General features: G+C 42.8%; 1 protein-coding gene across 1 annotated transcript in view; it reads left to right on the top strand.

The window, feature by feature from the left end:
• Positions 1–21,948, top strand: part of LOC134343940 (embigin-like) — a 62,803-nt gene that overhangs the window by 20,031 nt on the left and 20,824 nt on the right. Inside the window, exons 2-3 of the mRNA XM_063042901.1 lie at positions 11,824–11,904; positions 17,416–17,593. Of these exons, the coding sequence (XP_062898971.1) occupies positions 11,824–11,904; positions 17,416–17,593 (259 nt within the window). The remainder of the gene's footprint in view (positions 1–11,823; positions 11,905–17,415; positions 17,594–21,948) is intronic.

The raw sequence follows: 21,948 nt of genomic DNA, 5'->3' as shown, positions 1-21,948 counted from the left end.
ATTACTCCTTTGGGGATTAAGGGAGAGACCTTATCAGTAGACCTGGCCAAAACAATAGCCTTCTCCCATCTGACCGATCCCATCCTAATCTTTTCAAAATGGTTTTTTTCTCTTATCAAGGGGCCCCTAGCTTCATTGATTTCCACGCTAACACCGACTAGGTTTGTTAGCATATCAAAAGCCGGTGACCGTCTCAGTTCGCGTCGGTCATGATCAATAACATTTTTCCCCCTGGGCAGCCGGTAACTCTCTTTCATGATTCCACCAACTGTTTCCTCCAGCACCGCAAAATGTCCACCGGGGGGTACCTCGTGGGCCATGTTAAAAACCTCATCCCCATAACTCTTTTGCACCACCCCCCATTCCTCATCTGCGGGTACTGTACTTGATTTCCCTTTCTTCCTTAGCACTTCCTCATCCGCACAATAGCTTGTCAAGGCTGTGTCAGAGAGAGCGGTCTCGGCAAAAACCATCAGCCCCTCGTCTCGCTCCTGCGTCTGCACAAATTCTTTCCTGGCTACTGCTACGTCCGTCCCAGCTCCCTCACTACCTCTTATCTCACTACACCCTGTCTCATACAAGGTTGGCAGATATGTTTCAGCCAAATTCACCATCGCGGGCGGGGCCTCCATGCTGGCAGGCTGACCCGTCAATCTCACGACTGGGAACACGATTCCTCCGGCGATGTCATTACCGAGCAAGACTTCCACGTCTTTCATCGGTAATTCGGACCTCACCCCGATCGTGACTAGTCCAGAGACCAGGTTGCTCTGTAAATGTATCTGGTGCAAAGGGACCGACTCTGTCCCTTCCCCAACACCTTTGACCTCTACCTCCCCAGTCTGGGTCTCCGAGCTAAACTCTAATACACTCTTCAGTATTAGTGACTGACACGCTCCCGTGTCTCTCCAGATCCGCACTGGAACTGGTTTTAACCTCTCCTTCACTGACACCAGTCCGGCCGAGATAAACCTCTCGCGCCCTTCCTGGACTTTTTCAGACCTGTCCTTCCCTAGCGGTTCGCTTAACAGCTCAATACAGCCATTCAAAATTTCCGCTTTTCCTTTCCCCGTCTCCTTCCTTGGGGCAAAGCACCTGGACGCAAAGTGTCCGACTTTCCCACAATTATAACAGACGACCCCAGGAGACTTCCTACCAGACTGCTCCCGGTCTACCTTATCCTTTTCACTAGTCCCCGGCTTACTTTCTGACTTTTCCGGCGGACTCTCCCCGCCGTCCTGACTACCCTTCTGGTAGCCTTTACTCGGGGCAACCTTCATTTTATGCGTCAACGCATACTCATCCGCTAACTTAGCAGTTGCGGCTAACGTGGCTGCCTCTTTCTCATCGAGGTAGGGTCTCATACCCTCAGGGACACAACCTTTAAACTGCTCAATCAGAATCAGCTGCAGCAGTCTGTCATAATCCCCCTTTACCCCCTTCGAGGCGCACCAACGCTCACAATATGTTTGCATCTCGCGAGCAAACTCCAAATACGTGCGGTCCCACCGCTTCCTCGCATTCCGGAACCTCTGCCGGTATGCCTCCGGGACCAACTCATAAATCCTGAGGATGGCCTCCTTCACCACCTCATACTTCTGGGCATCTTCCGCGGATAAAGCGGAGTAAGCTTGTTGGGCCTTCCCTTTCAGTACACTCTGAAGTAAAACAACCCACTTATCCCTCGGCCATTCCTGACTTATAGCCACCTTTTCGAAGTGGAGAAAGTACCGATCCACATCAGTATCGTCAAATGGGGGAACCAGCCTAACCTCCTGGGTCGCCCGGAACCCTCCACCTTGGTTCGGCACGAGCCCCTGCTCGGCCCTTATCTTTAACTTCTCCAGCTCAAATTCCCTTTCCCTCTGTTTCTCCTCTCTCTCCAACTGTCTGTCCCTCTCTTTCTCTCTCTCCCGCCTTTCTAACTGCTTCTCTTCGTGTTCTAACTGCCGTACCCGGAACTCGTGCTCGAGTCTCAGTTTTTCAAGCTGTACCTGTACCGCGTCTCCAGCAGGTTTTTCAATAGACACCACCCCCAGCTCACCTTGGGGAAACACACCTTTAGATACATAGTGCTCTACAATAGCTCTGTGTATCTCCTCTCTCCTCATTGTCGACTTCACCTTGGCAAGATTCACCCGTTTGGCCACAGCTATCAATTCCGATTTCCTGGCATCCTCTAATGCCTCCAAGGTCGGCGCCTTTATAAATTCCTCAACCTCCATTTCTGCTGTTTGTCTTTTCTTTCTTTCGGGAATTTTAACCCAATCAATTTACTCCGTCCCAAATTTAGCGTTCAAAATCGCGGACGAGAACCCCACTCCGCTTCCAGGGTCTCGTTACCTCGGGTGGCGTGTGTCCTGCCTTAGCGAACCTGTCCCTTTTTATCCCCCTGCTGGGGTATCGCCTGTCCATCACTTCAAACAGTTCAGGGTTCAAAGGGGGAGCCGCTCCAGACAACTCTCTCTCCCACGTCCCTTCATTACACATCTCCAGACGCTGCTCCATTGTTCCTTATCTCTCCTTCCCCTGAGGGCAGGTGGCAGACCAACTGCTGATGCCACTGATGCTAGCCCAGGCCAGCAAACATCTTAATTTTATGTGTATTCTCGTAACAAATGACACTCAGGTCTTGTTGCATCTCTCCTTTTCCTGATCGGTCACCATTCAGATAATAATTTGTTTTCCTGTTTTTGCCACCAAAGGGGATAACCTCACATTTATCCACATTAAATTGCATCTGCCATGAATTTGCCCACTCACCTAACCTATCCAAGTCACCCTGCATCCTCTTAGCATCCTCCTCACAGCTAACACTGCTACCTAGCTTCGTGTCATTGCGGTACCCCACTAGTCACTGCCTGCCATTCTGAAAAGGTCCCGTTTATTCCCACTCTTTGCTTCCTGTCTGCCAACCAATTCTCTATCCAAATCAATACCATACCCCCAATACCGTGTGCTTTAAATTTGCACACTAATCTCCTGTGTGGGACCTTGTCAAAAGCCTTTTGAAAATCCAAATATACCACATCCACTGGTTCTCCCCATCCACTCTACTAGTGACATCCTCAAAAAATTCTATGAGATTTGTCAGACATGATTTTCCTTTCATTATGTTCCCACTGGCTCATGAATTGAGAATGTGGTCATTGAAATCACACTGACAAGAATTCATCAGTTGCATATCAATTTAACAAGAATTTATTTAACTATATGACCAAAAAACTGTAACTCCTCTGTAGTTACAGATTGTTCAGTCTGTCATATGGGGGTGGCTGGGAACGGACCCAAGTGCAAGACACAGACACTGAAGTACTAGGGTCAGGACTAGGATACAGGGTGATGGCAAGGACATGGACACGAAAACCAGGAACCTGGAACAGGACTGAACAAGAGAGCTAGGAGCCTGGGCTTGGACTCCGAGCCAGAGACTGGACAAGGACCCAGTACCTGGGTCTTGCCTCTGGCTCGGACCCCAGAACTAGGCAAGGATGAGGCTTGACAGGCAGGCAGGATGAGGCTGGAGTCTTCAGGCTTGAGGCTAGAGTCTAGAGACTTGGCTTGGCTTGGCAAGAGGCTAGAGGCTAGAGACTTGGCTTGGCTTGTCAAGAGGCTGGAGACGAGACTTGAGGCTAGGCTTGGCAGGAGGCTGGAGACTTGAGGCAAGGCTGGAGGCTGGAGGCAGGAGATGAGGCGAGGCTGGAGGCTGGAGGTGAGGCGAAGCTGGAGGCAGGAGGCGAGTGGAGGCTGGAGGCAGGAGACTTGAGGCGAGGCTTGGCAGAGAGCTGGAGACTTGAGACGAGGCTTGGCTCCTCCTGGGCAGGGCGCGGATCACCACCCAACGGTGGCAAGGGACAGAACCAACCGCAGGTAACGGCAAGATGGCCTGGCTTACCCGATGGAGGCAAGGAACAGGAAGGGACAGAACCAACTCCAGGTAACGGCAAGACGGCCTGGCTTACCTAGGCAGAGGCAAGGGACAGGATGGGACAGAACCAACCCCAGGTAACAGCAAGACGGCCTGGCTTACCTGGGCGGAGGCAAGGGACAGGAAGGGAGCTAGGTACAGGGTGGCTCCAGGACAAGACAGCAAGACAAGGCAAGGCTTCAGGCAAAGCAAGGCAAGACAGAACTTCAGGCGAGGCGAAAGTTACCGGCAAGACAAGGCAGGGCTTCAGGCAAGGAAACAGAAAGCAGGGAAAGGGATACAAGGAGTAAGGACAAGAACAATCCAGCAGCCACGCCCTGGTCTCTGGAGGTATTTATGCAGCCAGTCCCAACTAGCATCAGCTGCCTTAATTAGTGCTTAACAGGAATAGAAACAGGGTAGGCAGGGAAACCTGGATCAAGGGTCGATGGACCGGACCGTGAACCGGAATACGGACTTCACGGACCGGACCATGAAACAGTCAAGTTTCATCTGAAAAAATCATAGAACGTTACAGCACAGTACAGGCCTTTCAGCCCAGGATTTTGTGCCAATCTTTTAACGTATTCTAAGATCAATGTAACCCTTCCCACCCACATAACCCTCAAATATTCCATCATCCATGTGCCAGTCCAAGAGCATCTAAATGCCTCTAATGTATCGGCATCTACCACTGCCCCAGCAGCACATTCCCACTACTCTCTGAGTTAAAAACTTAACTCTGATATACACCTGTACTTTCCTCCTATCACCATAAAATTATGCTCCCTTGTGTGTCATATTAGATTTTGTAAAACATTGGATGAATGTCTGGAAGGTCAAAATGACAACTTAACTCTTTTTGCTTTCACAGCATGTGGAGTCTATATGTCGGTTAGTGAGTAATGCCAGTTAGTGAGTTAACACCGCCAATATCTGAAGAATATTTGTGATAGCAGCTGAATTCTTTCTTAATCTCAGGCACCATTAAAATGCAAATGTCAGGTGGTTTGATGGTTGGCTTGATGATTCTTTTTGGTTTCGGGCTTATCGCTTATATGTAAACCCTAATGCCCTTTTGTAAGTTCAAGGGAATGTTGTGTGCCTAAACATGAGTGAATGTGGAAATGTCTGATTTATGAAGAATATGTTGATGGACACAGAATATATTTGAAAAAAAAGGGGCGGTGTTGAGACTAATAGATCAAAGAGGTTGTCTCTGCACTTGTGTAACTTGTATTTATGGTGCTGATTTTTCCAGCTTTGTTGGACTGCAACTGGGACTGGAGATCATGATCAGTGCTTAAAGCCCAGGGGTGGTTTCATGAGTGAGTCAAACTTCAGAGTTCTGCCAAGAACAGCAGCAATTAAGTGGTGACTAAGAATCATGAGCCATAAAACCTTGGTGCCCTGCAGAAATCTTTGTGGCAATCTTTGTGACTTGCTATGTAATATTTTGCATGGTTTATTTGCGTTTCTATTTTAAGATAATAATTTAGGCTCAAGTTACTTTGTTATGCTTGTATACTTATTACCACATCTCCCGGACATTTAAATAGTTGGTGTCTGATTAATCTAGCCCTTTACACCTCGTATTAGCCATTTCTACACTGGGCGAATGTCCCTGGTTGTCCATATCATGTGAGGGAACTCTGTCCTCCTTTGCACTTAATTTTTTAAAATTTTAAATCTTTCTTCTTTCTTAGACTAGAGGAGCACCCTTTTAGAATGGAGATGAGGAGGAATTTCTTTAACCAGGGAGTGGTGAATCTGTGGAATTATTTTTCACAGGCAGCTGTGGAGGTCAAGTCTTTATGCTTATTTAAGGCAGAGATTGATAGGTTCTTGACTGTTCAGGGCATGAAGCGATACAGGGAGAAGGCAGGAGATTGGGGCTGAGAGGAAAATTGTATCAGCCATATTGAAATGGCGGTGCAGACTTGATGGACAAATGGCCTAATTCTGCTCCTATGGTCTTATGGCCCTCTAAAATTTTCCTTATATCACATGGCAGGCTTTTAAGGTGTGGCTCTTTCGAACCATGGCAATGAAATTCTGAATGGCATCTCACTGAAATGGCATCATTGTTGGTGAAACATATTAATATTGTTGATTCATGAACAACACGGATGTTACATGCTGAAAGTCATTTTCTACCTATCCCTCGCTCATCTCCTCTGTCTAAGTAATTGGGGATGCCTTATGCACATTGAATCACATTAAAACTCAGCTTATCAATTTTTTAGTGGAATCTATGCTTACCCTTTTCTCTGCAAGTCTTTCTCGTATTTCTCTTCCTTATGCTTCCTGTTTATTTTGCATCCAGAAAAGAAAAAAAGAAATCAGGAGAGACATATCTTATTGTACCTCCTGTTTTGCATTGTAATATTAACATACAAATTTGCCTGTGAGTCCTTTGTCTTTTTCTACATGCAGACATTTTGAGTATTGCTTTTCTGGAGGTAGAGAGGATCACATTTTAATTGTGTTAATGAGTTTAAACTGCAATTAAAAATATGAAGAGTTTTATTACACAGATAGTGAAGTTTACTCTGCTATGAACTGTGGACTAGTAGAAGCTCTGAATGAGCAAGAGATTCCCAGTCTGCTGAGGAGTAGATCTGTGGTGTTCAAGAGCAGCCATCCAGAACCCCGCATGTAATCCAGGTACAACCTACAGAAGGCAATTCTTATCAATTCAATTCATGATGAAGTGCTTTGAGAGTTTGGTAATGACCAGAATTAATTCCTGCCTGAGCAAAGACCTTGACCCACTGCAACTTGGTTATCGCTACAACAGTTTTACAGTGGACACAATCCAGCAGCCTCTCCGTCGCCTTTGGAGCACCAAGACATTGGCAAGACATATGTCAGGCTGCTGTGCATTGATTACAATGTGAAGAGCATTCTGACTGGGGACATCACGGCCAGTATGGAGGCTCCAATACACAGGATCACAAGAGTCTTCAGAGGAATGCAGACTCAGCCAGATCCATCCAGGGCACAGCCTTCCTCACAATTGAGGACATAATAAGGAGAGGGTGGCTCAAGGAGCTGGCATTATCAAGAAGGAGCCTTCTCATCTGGAACATGCTCTCTTCATGTTACTACCCTGGGGAAAAAGATGCAGGAACCTGAAGTGCACTGTCAATATTTTGGGAATAGCCTGTTCTGCTCTGTCATCAGATTTTTGAATGGTTCATGAACCCATGAGAACTATGCTACTATTCATACTTTGCACTACTTATTGACTTCTTTTCCTGCAAAAGAACAAATTTTACAACATATGCCAGTAATAATAAACCTGTTTCTGATTGAGTCAGCATGTTACTGAACCTACAAGGGAATGTGCTATCTTACATCTGGTCCTGTGCAATGAGACAGGTAAAATTAGTGATCTTGTAGTTAGGGATCCTCTTGGAAAGATAATCACAGTATGATTGAATGTCTCATACAAATGGAGGGTGCATTTGTTCAATCTAAAACCAGTATTTTATGCCTAAACAATGGAGACTACAATGGGATGAGGGAGGATTTGGCTAGTGTAGTCTGGGAACACAGGCTATATGGTGGAACGGTTGAGGAACAGTGGAAGAATTTCAAAGAGATTTTTCATGGTGCTCAACAAAATATATTCCAGTTAACAGCAATGACAGTAAGTGTGGGGGGAACCAACCTTGGATAACTAAAGGAAGACATCAAACTAAAAGTTCGTACATACAAATTCGACAAAAGTAGTGGGAAACTGGAAGACTGGGAAGATTTAAAAAAAACAACAAAGAACCAGTAAGCAAGCAATAAAAGGGAAGATAGATTATGAAAATAAACTAGCAAAAAATATAAAAACACATGGTAAAAGTTTTTATAATTATATAAAGTGGAAAAGGGTGGCTAAAGTGAACGCAGGTCCCTTGGAAGACAAGAAGTGGGAATTGATATTGGGTAATGAGAAAATGGCAGAGCTATTTTGACTATCTTGTGGCGGTCTTCACGGTGTAGGACACATCTAACATGTCAAGGAGAGATGTTATGGATGTGATGGGAGGTGAGATCCTCGATACAATAGCTATCACTAAAGAGGTAGTGCTGAGAAAACCTAGGGGCTTAAAAATAGATAAGTCCCCTGGTCCTGATGGAAGGCATCCCAGGGTACTGAGAGAAATGGCAGAGGTTATAGTACCGGTTTGGTGATAACTTACCAGAATTCTCTGGACTTTGGGCAAGTCCTGGTAGATTGGAAGACAGCGAATGTCATGCCACTACTCTAAAAAGGATATAGACAAAAGGCAGGTAACCAAAGGCCAGTTAGTTTGACATCAGTAGTTGGGAAAATGCTTGAAGTTATCATTAAAGAAGAAATAGAGAGGCATCTGGAAAGAAATGGATCCATCAGGCAGATGCAGCATGGATTCAGCAAAGGCAGGTGCTATTTGACAAACTTCCTGGCGTTCTTTGAGGATATAATGAGTGCAGTGTATAGAGGGGAACAGATGGATGTTATTTACTTGGAATTCCAGAAGGCATTTGACAAAGTGCTGCATAAAAGACTTGTCCATAAGATAAAGATGCATAAGAGTTGGGGGTGATGTATTAGCATGGATAGAGGATTGGTTAACTAACAGAAAACAGAGTTGGGATACTTGGGTGTTATCCTGGTTGGCAATCAGTGGTGAGTGGTGTTCTGCAAGGGTCGGTGCTGGGCCCGCAACTGTTCACTATATATATTAACAATCTGGAAGAGGGGACTGAGTGTAGTGTATCTAAATTTGTTAATGATACTAAATTGAGTGGAAAAATAAAGTCTGCAGAGAGATATAGATAGGTTAAGTGATGGAGTACAATGTTGGTAAATGCGAGGTCATCCACTTTGGAAAGAAAAATGAAAGAGCAGATTAATATTTATATGGTAAAAATTGCAGCATGTTGCTGTGCTGAGGGACTTGGGAGTGCTTGTGCATGAATCACTAAAGATTAGTTTGCAGTTGCAGCAGGTTATCAAGAAGGCAAATGGAATGTTGGCCTTCATTGCTAGAGGGATTGAATTTAAGAGCAGGGAGGTCATGCTGCAATTGTACAGGGTATCAATGAGGCCACACCTCAAGTACTGCATGCAATTCTGATCTCCTTACTTGAAGGATATACTGGCTTTGGAGGCAGTGCAGAGGTTCACCAGGTTGATTTCAGAGAAGAGGGTGTTAGACTATGAGGAGAGATTGAGTCACCTGGGATTGTACTCACTGGAATTCAGAAGAATGAGAAGACATCTTATAGAAACATATAAAATTATGAAAGGGATAGATAAGATAGAGGCAGGAAAGTTGTTTTCATTGATAGGTGAGACTAGAACTAGGGGACATAGCCTCGAGTCGGGGGAGTAGATTTAGATCGAAGTTGAGGAGAAACTGTTTTTCCCAGAGAGTGGTGTATCTGTGGAATTCTCTGCCCAATGAAGCAGTGGAGGCTACCTCAGTAAATATATTTCAGACAAGGTTGGATAGATTTTTGCATAGTAGGAGAATTAAGGGTTATGGGGAAAAGGCAGGTAGGTGGAGAGATCAGCAGTGCAAGCTTGACGGGCCAGATGGCCTACTCTTGCTCCTACTTCTTATGCTCTTATGTTTTTATGATTACATATTTGGTCTTACCCTATCACCAATATTCCCTTTGATCTTTTTTCCCCTTACTCCATCTTCTATGGCACTGAAAACTAACTAAGAAAGAGTTGTCAATCTGCAATACTAACCCTGTTTTTCTTTCCACAGATATAGTCTGGGCTGGTGCATATTTCACGTACTTCCTGCTTTTGTTCCAGATTTTCCGCATCTGCTTTTTTCTATTTTTACAACCTAGTTTAAATTTTCATATCACCAGTCTGATAACGTTGCTCACAGTTTAACAATTAACAATTAACTTCTTGTAAAAACAGCTGCTTGCAGAGTGACTTACATTTATCATATTTGTGGTTAACTAACCATTTTACTGTACCTTACAAGTAACTGCCACCCAAAATATTAAATTTGGGTGTTACTGTATGTCCCAAGAGCTAGTTGGGACAGACAGTAGCAGGTAATGAATGGCAAGAAGTCAGCATTCAATATACACGAACAATGCTAAGCAGTAGTCCAGAAAGCCAAGATAGTGAACAGGGTTGCAAAATGATTAGAATGTAATCAACTGAAGTACTACATTGAGTTTTTGATACTCTGTGGTGTTTGCCCAATTTTGCTCATCGGTATTGAAGGAGATGCAAAGAAGATGGTGCCTGCAAACAAGGCTACCACAGATGACATCCTCAAGATGGTCCATGAAACTGCTTCTTTCACTTCCTTTACATCTCCTTTTTCTTTCAAATATGGTTCTGGTACTTTTAAATCCTGTGGTATACAGATTGATGGTGTGTCTTTGGGCCAGTTGAGTGACCTGGCTCTTTGCTGTCCCTGAGAGGGTGCTGGGAGTTGAGCGGCCTCCTTGAGGCCAAGAAGTTTTGAGATGGTGTGCAAGCCCATGATCAACTCCATTTTTCAATGATCTCGCCTATTAAAGCATCAGAGGAGATTGAAAACTCGAGGTGAGTGCGGAAGGCAAGCAAGTGTTCAGAGCCGTCTACCAGCCTCTCGCTTGCTGCTGCCAGAGTAGGGGTCTGCATGTGCCGGTCTCCCTCCCCGACGACGCTGTTGGAGAACAGTACTGGAGCAAAGTTTACTCAATGTGTTCTGTGCCATCGACTGTAGTTCACACCATGATGTGTTTCTAGGGGCTGAATTGGGGAGTCCTGCAGATGATGAACACTGAGCTGAACTGAATATGGACTCTTTTATTTTGTGTTTTCAGTTCTGTGTTTTCACGCATTCATTTTGTTGCTGTTTGCATGATTAGTTTCTTGTGTGTGTGGGGGGAGGGGTGGTGCTTTATTTTGAACAGGTTCCATTGCTTTCTTTGTTTTTTGGCTGTCTGTGAGGAGACGAATCTCAGGGTTGTATACTGCATACTACATATATACTTTGATAAAAAAAAATCTACTTGGATTCCTTTGAACATCCTTAAGTTTAAATAGAGCAGCAGGGTCTAAATTTGAAGAAAGTTTGGAGAAGCCTTGGATTTGTTGAGTAGAAGATTAGATTAGATTGGATTAGATTATGAGGACACACAGTCCTTGTTTATTGTCATTTAGAAATGCATGCATTAAAAATGATACAACGTTCCTCCAGAATGATATCACAAGAAAAACACAGGGCAAACCAAGACTAAAACTGACAAAACCACATAATTATAACATATAGTTACAACAGTGCAAAGCAATACCATAATGTGATAAAGAACAGACCATGGGCACGGTAAAAAATGTCTCAAGGTCCCGATAGACTCATCATCTCACACAGGCGGCAGAAGGGAGGAACTCTCCCTGCCATGAACCTCCAAGCGCCGCCAACTCGCTGATGCAGCACCATTGGAAGCACCGGACCGCAGCGGACTCTTGAGTCCATCTGAAAACTTCGAGCCTCCGACCAGCCCTTCTGACACAGCCTCTGCTGAGCGCTTCGACCCCACCCCAGCCACCGAGCAACAAGCAAAGCCAAGGACTCGGGGCCTTCTCCTCCGGAGATTCTGGACCACACAGTAGCAGCAGCAGCAGCGAAGCAGGCATTTCAGAAGTTTCACCAGATGTTCGTCCGTCTCCATCAAATCAGGATTGTGCACGGCACCCTACTTGACAAATAACAGATATCACCACCGGAGTGGCCGCTGCGAGCTGCGTCGCGCCACCATCTTCTCCTCCCGTTATAATGAATTAAGTAGGAAAATCCATCTAATTATAAAGCAAGTCAGTGATTAATTGGATAAGTCATTTTACATTTTTTGTCAAAATCACAATATGTGGAACAATTTATTAATATCTAAATATTTTAAATTTCCAGGTTATTCACTTGCAACCCCAGCACCAGTACCTCATACCAATGGAGATAAGTTACCTTTGGTGGAGATGTTTCTTCTTTTAGGTAAATTCAATTTGATATTTCCTTCATTACATGTCATAATTACCTGTGTAAGCATAAGTTACTTCAGTGTAGTTTGTTATGCATGGATTGTCATCACAATGAGCATGATGTCCTTCAGCTGAATAATGTTATTTTTTTCCAAATGTCTTGAAGATTTTTATTAAATATACTTTCTAGAATTCGACAAAGTGTTACAGCACTTAGCGAGATCCTGAGATGTATTTATAGATTCTTTTAAACTTGCTTTGAAGTATTTTGAAATGCCTAGATAGAGTGGGCATAGAGAGAATGTTTCCAGTAGTGGGAGAGTCCAGGACTAGAGGGCCTCATCCTTTTAGAATAGATGAGGAGAAATTTCTTTAGCTAGAGGGTGGAGAATTTGTGGAATTTATAACTATAGTTGTCTTCGGAGGCCAAGTCATTAGGTATACTTGAAGTGGAGGATGAGAGAAAATAAATCAACCATAATCAAACGGTGAGCAGATTCAATGGACCAATGGTCAAAAATTTTCCTATCTTATTGTTTTATGATCTTATTTTCAGTAAAAATTTGATGCAATGTATTTTTTAAACTGCTCGTTCCTACAATTTTTAACTAGGGCATCAATAACTAGCAATAACTATAAATGTCATCATAATCTAGATTCCAGTAAGCAATCCAAGTTGCTGTGGGAACAAAACAGAATAGATCACCCATGCAGTGCAAAATAACTTAAGGGTTTAGAATTGATCTGGTGAATCTTCTGTACATCTCAGTGCGGAGAGGTATGAGCAGTGCAGCAGATCACACATCTAGTTGATGCTGCTACAACTGAGTAATCACCAGCTGTAGTACCATTCCTACTGGTGTCAAGTTACATTGGCTACTGGGTAGGTGCGTATGTTTAATATATTCATCTGAAAGCAATCCATTTTAGACGTATAGATTTTGAATAACTATTCACTTGGTGCTTCTACATTGAATGCAATTTCCCATATTTAATATATTTCCCACTAGAATTCAACGTTTGCAAGATATGGCTGATTTTTTTTTACTGTTAATTCATGTAGGTGTTACTGGAAGCTTAGAGTTTTTAAATTGCAAGTTATGGGTCCTATTATTGAATCTGTAGATTCTATTGTAAACATTGGCCCAGAACTTTGGACGTACTGTCTCACAGAGGTCAAGGTCAATACATTTACCTTTAAATGTCAAATTCCATTATCTACACCATTAATATCAGGCACATAATCCCAAGCACTTGCCTGTCAAATTAATTTCTCAATCAGGATGCAGATATAGAATGTACAGTATAAATTTAATTTTTCTCGCACACAGCATATCTGAAAAGGTCACTCCAGGTGTTCAGCCACAACACCTATACACATTACACAGACTGGATACACAAGATTGGTTTATTCACTTACCCGTCTACTTCAGGATTAAACTGCACACTACTGAAGCCACCAAAATGTCCCCAGTTTTGTTCTTGGAAAGGAACCAGACAATGTAAATGCAGTCCTTGCTCCATTCTGGATGGTGGCTGAAAGAGAAAGAACCAAAGGTCATTTTGGGTGGAGGATTTAGTCAGCTGAACAATCCTATTTGGGATTAGCAATGTTAGGGTTCACACCAGGCTCAGGAAGGTTCATGGCAGCTTTCAGCAAGAATGAACATTCCTGTAGAGCCTGGAAACCTCTCAAAGGAAAGAGAGATGAACACCCGGCTCCTCACAGTTGCTCCAGATATGTGCTTCCTCTTCCACCAAGTGGAATCTCAAGCATTTCCCAGCATTCCTGATTGTGAAGTACTGATTAAATTGAAGGATCAAATTGAAAGCGATGTAGAAGACAGAAATGAAACTTGTGAGTGAATGGAGCTGGAAGTTGCAGATAGCATTTACAGTGGAGGAGGTTTGGAGTCTGGTGGCTCTTCTACACCTCAGTTATTGGAGGAAACCCACTGTATTTCTGTGCTGGTAAATCTGATGGGCATCATTTTCAGTATGAGTAGCTTGCCTGTTATTGCTGTTAATAAGGGCTTCAAAGGATATGGGAGACAAAAGGAGAATGGGGCTGAAAAGGATAATAAATCAGCTATTTAAAAACTCTAAGCTTCCAGTAACACCTACATGAATTAACAGCAAAAAAAATCAGCAAAATCTTGCAAATGTTGAATTCTAGTAGGAAATATATTAGATATGGGAAAATGCATTCAATGTAGAAGCACAAATGAATAGTTACTCAAAATCTATACGTCTAAAATGGATTGCTTTCAGATGAATATATTAAACATACGCACCAACCATTAGCCAATGTAAATTGACACCAGTAGGAATGGTACTACAGCTGGTGATTACTCAGTTGTAGCAGCATCAACTAGATGTGATCTGCTGCACTGCTCATACCTCTCCGCACTGAGATGGCGGGACTGTCATATGTTGAAAGATTGGAGCGACTAGGCTTGTATACACTGGAATTTAGAAGGATGAGAGGGGATCTGATTGAAACATATAAGATTATTAAGGGATTGGACATGCTAGAGGAAGGAAGCATGTTCCCGATGTTGGGGGAGTCCAGATCCAGAGGCCACAGTTTAAGAATAAGGGGTAGGCCATTTAGAATGGAGTTGAGGAAAAACCCTTTCACCCAGAAAGTTGTGGCTCTGTGAAATGCTCTGCCTCAGAAGGCAGTGGAGGCCAGTTTTCTGGATGCTTTCAAGAAAGAGTTAGATAGAGCTCTTAAAGATAGTGGAGTCAATGGATATGGGGAGAAGGCAGGAACGGGGTACTGATTGTGGATGATCAGCCATGATCACAGTGAATGGTGGTGCTGGCTGGAAGGGCTGATTAGCCTACTTCTGCACCTATTGTCTATTATTGAATAGCGGCGCAGACTTAAGCAGAATGGCCTAAATCTGCTCCTCCGGTCTCATGGCTTTGGTCAAAATGAAAGACATTGAGGAAGTTAATTATGTGGTGATGGGGAGTCAGATGCCAGTGGAGGGATGAGGTCAGATTGTGATGTTCGAGACCATTTTTGCAGGATTATTGTCTTTGTGTGATGTGCATATGTGTGTGACTAGAGTATGTGTGTGTGTGTCTGTCTGTGTTTCTGAATGAATCATTGCAATAATTAAATAGTAACATTTATATTGATGCATTATAAACATCCTGGATGGTGCAGGGTGAAATGCGGAGCTCTTGTCCCTCTCTCCCGCAAACTGTCTTCCCTCAAAGGATGCGTTATAGCAGCCCATGGTGACCTTCTGTCACCTGTCTGTGGCAAAGTGTTGGAAACTGTGTTTAACTGGGAGATCCTGTCAGCTACTGTGCGGGTCCTGGTTTACCCCGTGCTTCTACCTTGATGATTTTATTCTGTCCTTTCATCCATTTTCATTACCTTCTGTGGGGAAACAGAATACCTGATAGTTCTAAACGTAGTGTTCTTTTGATACACCGAACAAATGTGTGAACTTCAGCCTTTGAACATTGCAAATTAAACTCCCAATGGATCAACATAGCATTCTGCTATAAGGCCACAAGATGTCAGGCTTGGCATCATTCACTGTGCAATATTAGGGTATGGTTCAGTGAATAGAACAACAAATGGCATTTGAAAGCTCCAATAAGCTGTTTGTTATATATTGGAGTAACCTTATACATTTATATTAATTTAGTTTCCCAATATTGTCAATCAATTCAATTTGTTTTAAATGATGTGTAACATTCATCCTTTGTCACACACGGAGCAGAACTACTTAATCTGGTATTGGACTAGAACCAGTTTAATTATTAATCTAGTATTGGATTATAACTGGTTTAATTATTAATCTTTTGGTTACTGCAGTAGTAGTAGGAGGAGTAAGATGTAGCAACTGTTGTCAAATTACATTCAGTGGCCATTTTATTAGTAGCTCTTGTACCAAATAAAGTGGCCACTGAGTGTATATTTGGGGTCTTATGCTGTTGCAGCCCATCGACTTCAAGTTTTGATGTATTGTGAATTCAGAGAAGCTCTTCTGCACACCAATGCTTTATCACGTGGTTATTTGAGTTACTTTTGCCTTCCTGTCAGCTTGAACCAGTCTGGCCATTCTCCTCTAACCTCTCATTAATAAGGCATTTTTGCCCTCAGAACTGTTGCTGACTTGATATTTTTAGTCTTTTTTCACCATCCTTTGCAAACACTAGAGACTTGCGTATGAAAAACCAGGGAGAACGGCATTTACTCAGACCACCCCATCTGATACAAACAATCATTCCATAGTCAAAGTCACTTAGATCAAATCTCATCCGCATTCTGATATTAGTCTGAATAACTGAACCTTCTGACCATGTCTACATGCTTTTTTTATGCATTGAATTGCTGCCACATGATTGGCTGATTAGATATTCATATTGACAAGGAGGTGTACCTAATAAAGTAGCCACTAAGTTTATTTGCATGAACAAAATGGTGGATAAATGTCACTAGTTTACATTTTTTCAAGATATTTACATTAATGAGAAGTACAGATGTACCTAATAAAGTAACCACCAAGTGTGTTGGCATGATATCTATTAGATATCGAATTCGGGGCACATTTAATCTGTTTGTATCCCAGCTCGAACGTGCAAAATAAACCAGGAATCCCCATGCTTCTTTTAAATCAGAATTTAAGTCTTATGTCGATTGGGAGGTGAATGCAGACGTATACATGCAGTGGCCACTTTATTAGTTACACCTGTATATCTGCTTGCAAATGCAAATATCTAATCAGCTAATCAGGTGACAGCAATTCATTGTATAAAAGCATGCAGACATGGTCAAGAGGTTCAGTTGTTCTTCAAAACAATCATCAGAATGGGAAAGAAATGTAATCTGAGTGATTTTAACCATGAAATGATTGTTGGTGCCTGGGATTTTGACAAACAATAGTATCTAGAGTTTACAGAGATTGGTGAGATAAACAAAAAAAAAATCCAATGTGCAGCAGTGCTTTGGGGGGAAATGCCGTGTTGATGAAAGAGGTCAGAGGAGAATCATCAGACTGGTAGCAGCTGACAAGAAGGCGACAATAATTCTAATAACCACGAGTCGCCACACTGTTGTGCAGAAGAGCATCTCTGAACCCACTACTTGTCAAATGTTAAAATGGATGACCATAAACATACACTTAGAGGCCACTTTATTAGGTACAGGGCATACCAAATAAAGTGGCCACAGTGTGTTAATCTGCTGCTATTTTTATGTGGCTTAAAAACAGAGAAAATTAGCAAAATTTTCACCAGCTTAGATTTTTAATGGTATTTCAATAAACTACCATCTAAACAAGTTACAGGAATAAAAACTTAAAAATTTCCTGCATTCATTACTGCTAATTTATGGGTTTGTATACACTTTAATATCCATTAATAGTAACTTTGCCTTCAAATCCTAGTACTTAAGTACTCTTAAGGTTACTTGTTGATTAAATGGATAAATAGTTTGTTGGATATTTAAGTTTTCGACTGGAGATTTTATTTATTTTTTTTTACTTTACATACTCAGGACAAAATGCAGTTGAAAAGTTGAACATAACAATGGCCACAAAAATTAGGCTGACCTGCAATTTGACAGTTCAAGCTGCACAGAAATCTCCAACAACTGGCCATTGGGCAAAAGATGGCGAGGAGATCATTAAAAAGGAAATTGAGTCTGACCAGAAAGCTGCTTCTATATCCCACGAGTAAGTAGACGAATGACACAAATGCAAGCAAGCATTTTAACTAAACTAAAATTTGTCATTGTATCCAGAGTGGAAGAACAATTGACGTTGCTCTACCAGTTTAATAACAAGGTTTGTATTTTAAATAGTTAACACCTCAGTTGATGAATTAATAGTCTAACCGTTGCCTTTATCCTGGAGAGCTGCTTTATCTGCTGGACAATATGGATAATAATCTTGTACATTCCAGAGCAATGATTCCCACTCTCACTGTTGTCATTTATAGGGGATCATTGGCATCCAACAAATAGCAGTTGAAAGCCAAGTTATGTGCATTTCAGACTGAGAAATTCTTGTGGACAGCAAAGCATGAAATTTAATTCAGTTTACTCATTGTACAAAAAAAAGAATAAAAAATGCAAATGGATAGGATTGAAGGAGAGGCTGAAATATACCAAATGTAAAAATTATATATTTCAATTTTAAAAATAAAGGAAGTTTTTAAGTATTTTTCAAGGAACCAAGATCAACAGCCAAAGAATTATTTTTCTGGGGACAATTAACGGTATTGAGCAATAATGTTGATGTTCCATTGGCCCAACATTTATTATATGTTTATTATATTTGGAAATATTGCAATGTAAACCACTGTAAAAGAGATGGTGCTTCCATCTCTGCAGAGTGAAAACAGTAAATTTTGAAAATTTTGTTGTCATTAAGGACAGAAACTCTGGGGCATGAGGTGCCATGTTAAGTATTTCTTCAGTAATATCATTAGTTTTTACCTTCAACTCCACATGAATACATCCACTGTAGTTTATTGATAAATTAAATTGCAGTTATATTAGTGTTAGAATGACTACTTTCAACAATTGCAGAATGAGACAACATTAAAAGACACATGAAAGAAACACAAGTTGAAATACTGCAATGAAATTCCAAGTTGTTCCATCACATTAATGGAACCCTTTATCAGAAGCAATCCTTAAGGTAGTAAGACTTGATAACCTACAGCACAGTAGAAGCCCTTTGGCCCACAATGCTGTGCCGAACATGTCCCTACCTTAGAAATTACCTCGGGTTACCCATAGCCCTCTATTTTTCTGAGCTCCATGTACCTATCCAGGAGTCCCTTAAATGACCCTATCGTATCTGCCTCCACCACCGTCGCCGGCAGCCTATTCCATGCACTCACCACTCTCTATGTAAAAAACTTACCCCTGATGCCTCCCCTGTACCTAATTCCAAGCACCTTAAAACTGTGCCCTCTCGTGCTAGCCATTTCAGCTCTGGGAAAAGCCTCTGACTACCCACACGATCAATGCCTCTCATCTTATACACCTTTATCAGGTCACCGCTCATCCTCTGTTGCTCCAAGGAGAAAAGGCCGAGTTCATTCAACCTATTCTCATAAGGCATTCTCCCCAATCCAGGCAACATCCTTGTAAACCTCCTCTGCACCCTTTCTGTAGTTTCCACATCCTTCCTGTAGTGAGGTGACTAGAAATGAGCACTGTACTCCAAGTGGGGTCTGACCAGGGTCCTATATAGCTGCAACATGACCTAAACACAAAATAATCTGCAGATGCTGGGGTCAAAGCAAACGCTCACAACACGCTAGAGGAACTCAGCAAGTTGGGCAGCATCCGTGGAAAAGATCGGTCAACGTTTCAGGCCGGAACCCTTCGTCAGGACATCGACCGATCTTTTCCACGGATGCTGCCCGACCTGCTGAGTTCCTCCAGCGTGCAACATTACCTCTCGGCTCTTAAACTCAATCCCACGTTGATGAAGGCCAATACACCGTATGCCTTCTTAACCACAGAGTCAACCTGCGCAGCAGCTTTGAGTGTCCTATGGACTCGGACCCCAAAATCCCTCTGATGCACCATACTGCCAAGAGTCTTACCATTAATACTATATTCTGCCATCATATTTGACCTACCAAAATGAACCACTTCACACTTATCTGGGTTGAACTCCACCTGCCGCTTCTCAGCCCAGTTTTGCATCCTATCAATGTCCTGCTGTAACCTCTGACAGCCCTAAACACTATCCACAACACCCCCAACCTTTGTGTCATCAGCAAATTTACTAACCCATCCCTCCACTTCCTCATCCAGATCATTTATAAAAATCATGAAGAGAAGGGGTTCCAGAGCAGACCCTGAGGCACTCCACTGGTGACCGACCTCCATGCAGAATATGACCCATCTACAACCACTCTTTGCCTTCTGCGGGCAAACCAATTCTGGATCCACAAAGCAAGGTCCCCTTGGATCCCATGCCTCCTTAATTTCTCAATAAGCCTTGCATGGGGTACCTTATCAAATGTCTTGCTGAAATCCATATACACTACATCTACTGCTCTACCTTCATCAATGTGTTTAGTCACATCTTCAAAAAAATTCAATCAGGCTCGTAAGGAATGACCTGCATTTGACAAAGCCATGCTGACTATTGTTAATCATATTACGTCTCTCCAAATGTTCATATATCCTGCGTCTCAGGATCTTTTCCATCAACTTACCAACCACTGAAGTAAGACTGACTGGTCTATAATTTCCTGGGCTATCTTCACTCCCTTTCTTGAATAAGGGAACAACATCTGCAACCCTCCAATCCTCCAGAACTTCTCCCGTCCCTATTGATGATGTAAAGATCATTGCCAGAGGCTCAGCAATCTGCTCCCTTGCCTCCCACAGTAGCCTGGGGTTTATCTCTTCCAGTCCCAGTGACTTACCCAACTTGGTGCTTTCCAAAACATCCAGGGCATCCTCTTTCTTAATGTCTATATACTCAAGCTTTTCAATCCACTGTAAGTCATCCCTACAATCGCAAAGATCTTTTTCCATAGTGAATACTGAAGCAAAGTATTCATAAATACCTCTTATATCTTCTCCGGTTCCATACACACTTTTCCATTGTCACACTTGATTGGTCCTATTCTCTCACGTCTTACCCTCTTGCTCTTCACATACTTGTAGAATGCCTTGGGGTTTTCCTTAATCCTGCTCACCAAGGCCTTCTCATGTCCCCTTCTGGTTCTCCTAATTTCATTCTTAAGTTTTTTTCCTGCTAGCCTTATAATCTTCTAGATCTCTATCATTACCTAGCTTTTTGAACCTTTCATAATCTTTTCTTTTCTTCTTGACTAGATTTTCAACAGTCTTTGTACAGCACGGTTCCTGTACCCTACCATCCTTTCCCTGTCTCATTGGAACGTACCTATGCAGAACACCACGCAAATACCCCCTAAACATTTGCCACATTTCTGCCATATATTTCCCTGAGCACATCTGTTCCCAATTTATGCTTCCAAGTTCCTGCCTGATAGCTTCATATTTCCCCTTACTCCAATTAAACACTTTCCTAACTTGTCTGTTCCTATCCCTCTCCAATGCTATAGTAAAGGAGATAGAATTGTGATCACTATCTCCAAAATGTTCTCTCACTGAGAGACCTGACACCTGACCAGGTTCATTTCCCAATACCAGATCAAGTACAGCCTCTCCTCTTGTAGGCTTATCTACATATTGTTTCAGGAAACCTTCCTGAACAGACTTAACAAACTCTACCCCATCTAAACCCCTTGCTCTAGGGAGATGCCAATCAATATTGGGGAAATTAAAATCTCCCACCACGACAACCCTGTTATTATTACACCTTTCCAGAATCTTTCTCCCTATCTGCTCCTCGATGTCCCTGTTACTATTGGGTAGTCTATAAAAAACACCCAGTAGAGTTATTGACCCCTTCCTGTTTCTAACTTCCACCCACAGAGACTCAGTAGACAATCCCTCCATGACTTCCTCCCTTTCTGTAGCCATGACACTATCTCTGATCAACAGTGCCACACCCCCACCTCTTTTGCCTCCGTCCCTGTCCTTTCTGAAACATCTAAAGCCTGGCATTCTAAGTAGCCATTCCTGCCCCTAAGCCATCTAAGTCTCTGTAATGGCCACAACATCATAGCTCCAATTACTGATCCATGCTCTAAGGTCATCCACTTTGTTCATAATGCTTCTTGCATTAAAATAGACCCATCTCAAACCATTGGTCTGAGCACATCCCTTCCCTATCACCTGCCTGTCCTCCCTCTCGCACTGTCTACAAGCTTTCTCCATTAGTGAGCGAACCGCCCCTTCCTCTGTCTCTTCAGTTCAGTTCCCACCCCGAGCAATTCTAGTTTAATCTCTCCCCAACAGCCTTAGCAAACTCACAACAAGCTGGAGGAACTCAGCAGGTCGGGCAGCATCCGTGGAAAAGATCGGTCGACGTTTTGGGCCGGAACCCTTCGTCAGGACTGAAGAGGGAAGGGGCAGAGGCCCTATAAAGAAGGTGGGGGGAAGGTGGGAAGGAGAAGGCTGGTAGGT

Source organism: Mobula hypostoma, chromosome 3, assembly GCF_963921235.1.
Source record: "Mobula hypostoma chromosome 3, sMobHyp1.1, whole genome shotgun sequence".
Taxonomy (NCBI): Eukaryota; Metazoa; Chordata; class Chondrichthyes; order Myliobatiformes; family Myliobatidae; genus Mobula; species Mobula hypostoma.
Note: the sequence above shows the minus strand (reverse complement) of the source record. Positions and strands in the feature narration are given on the sequence as shown.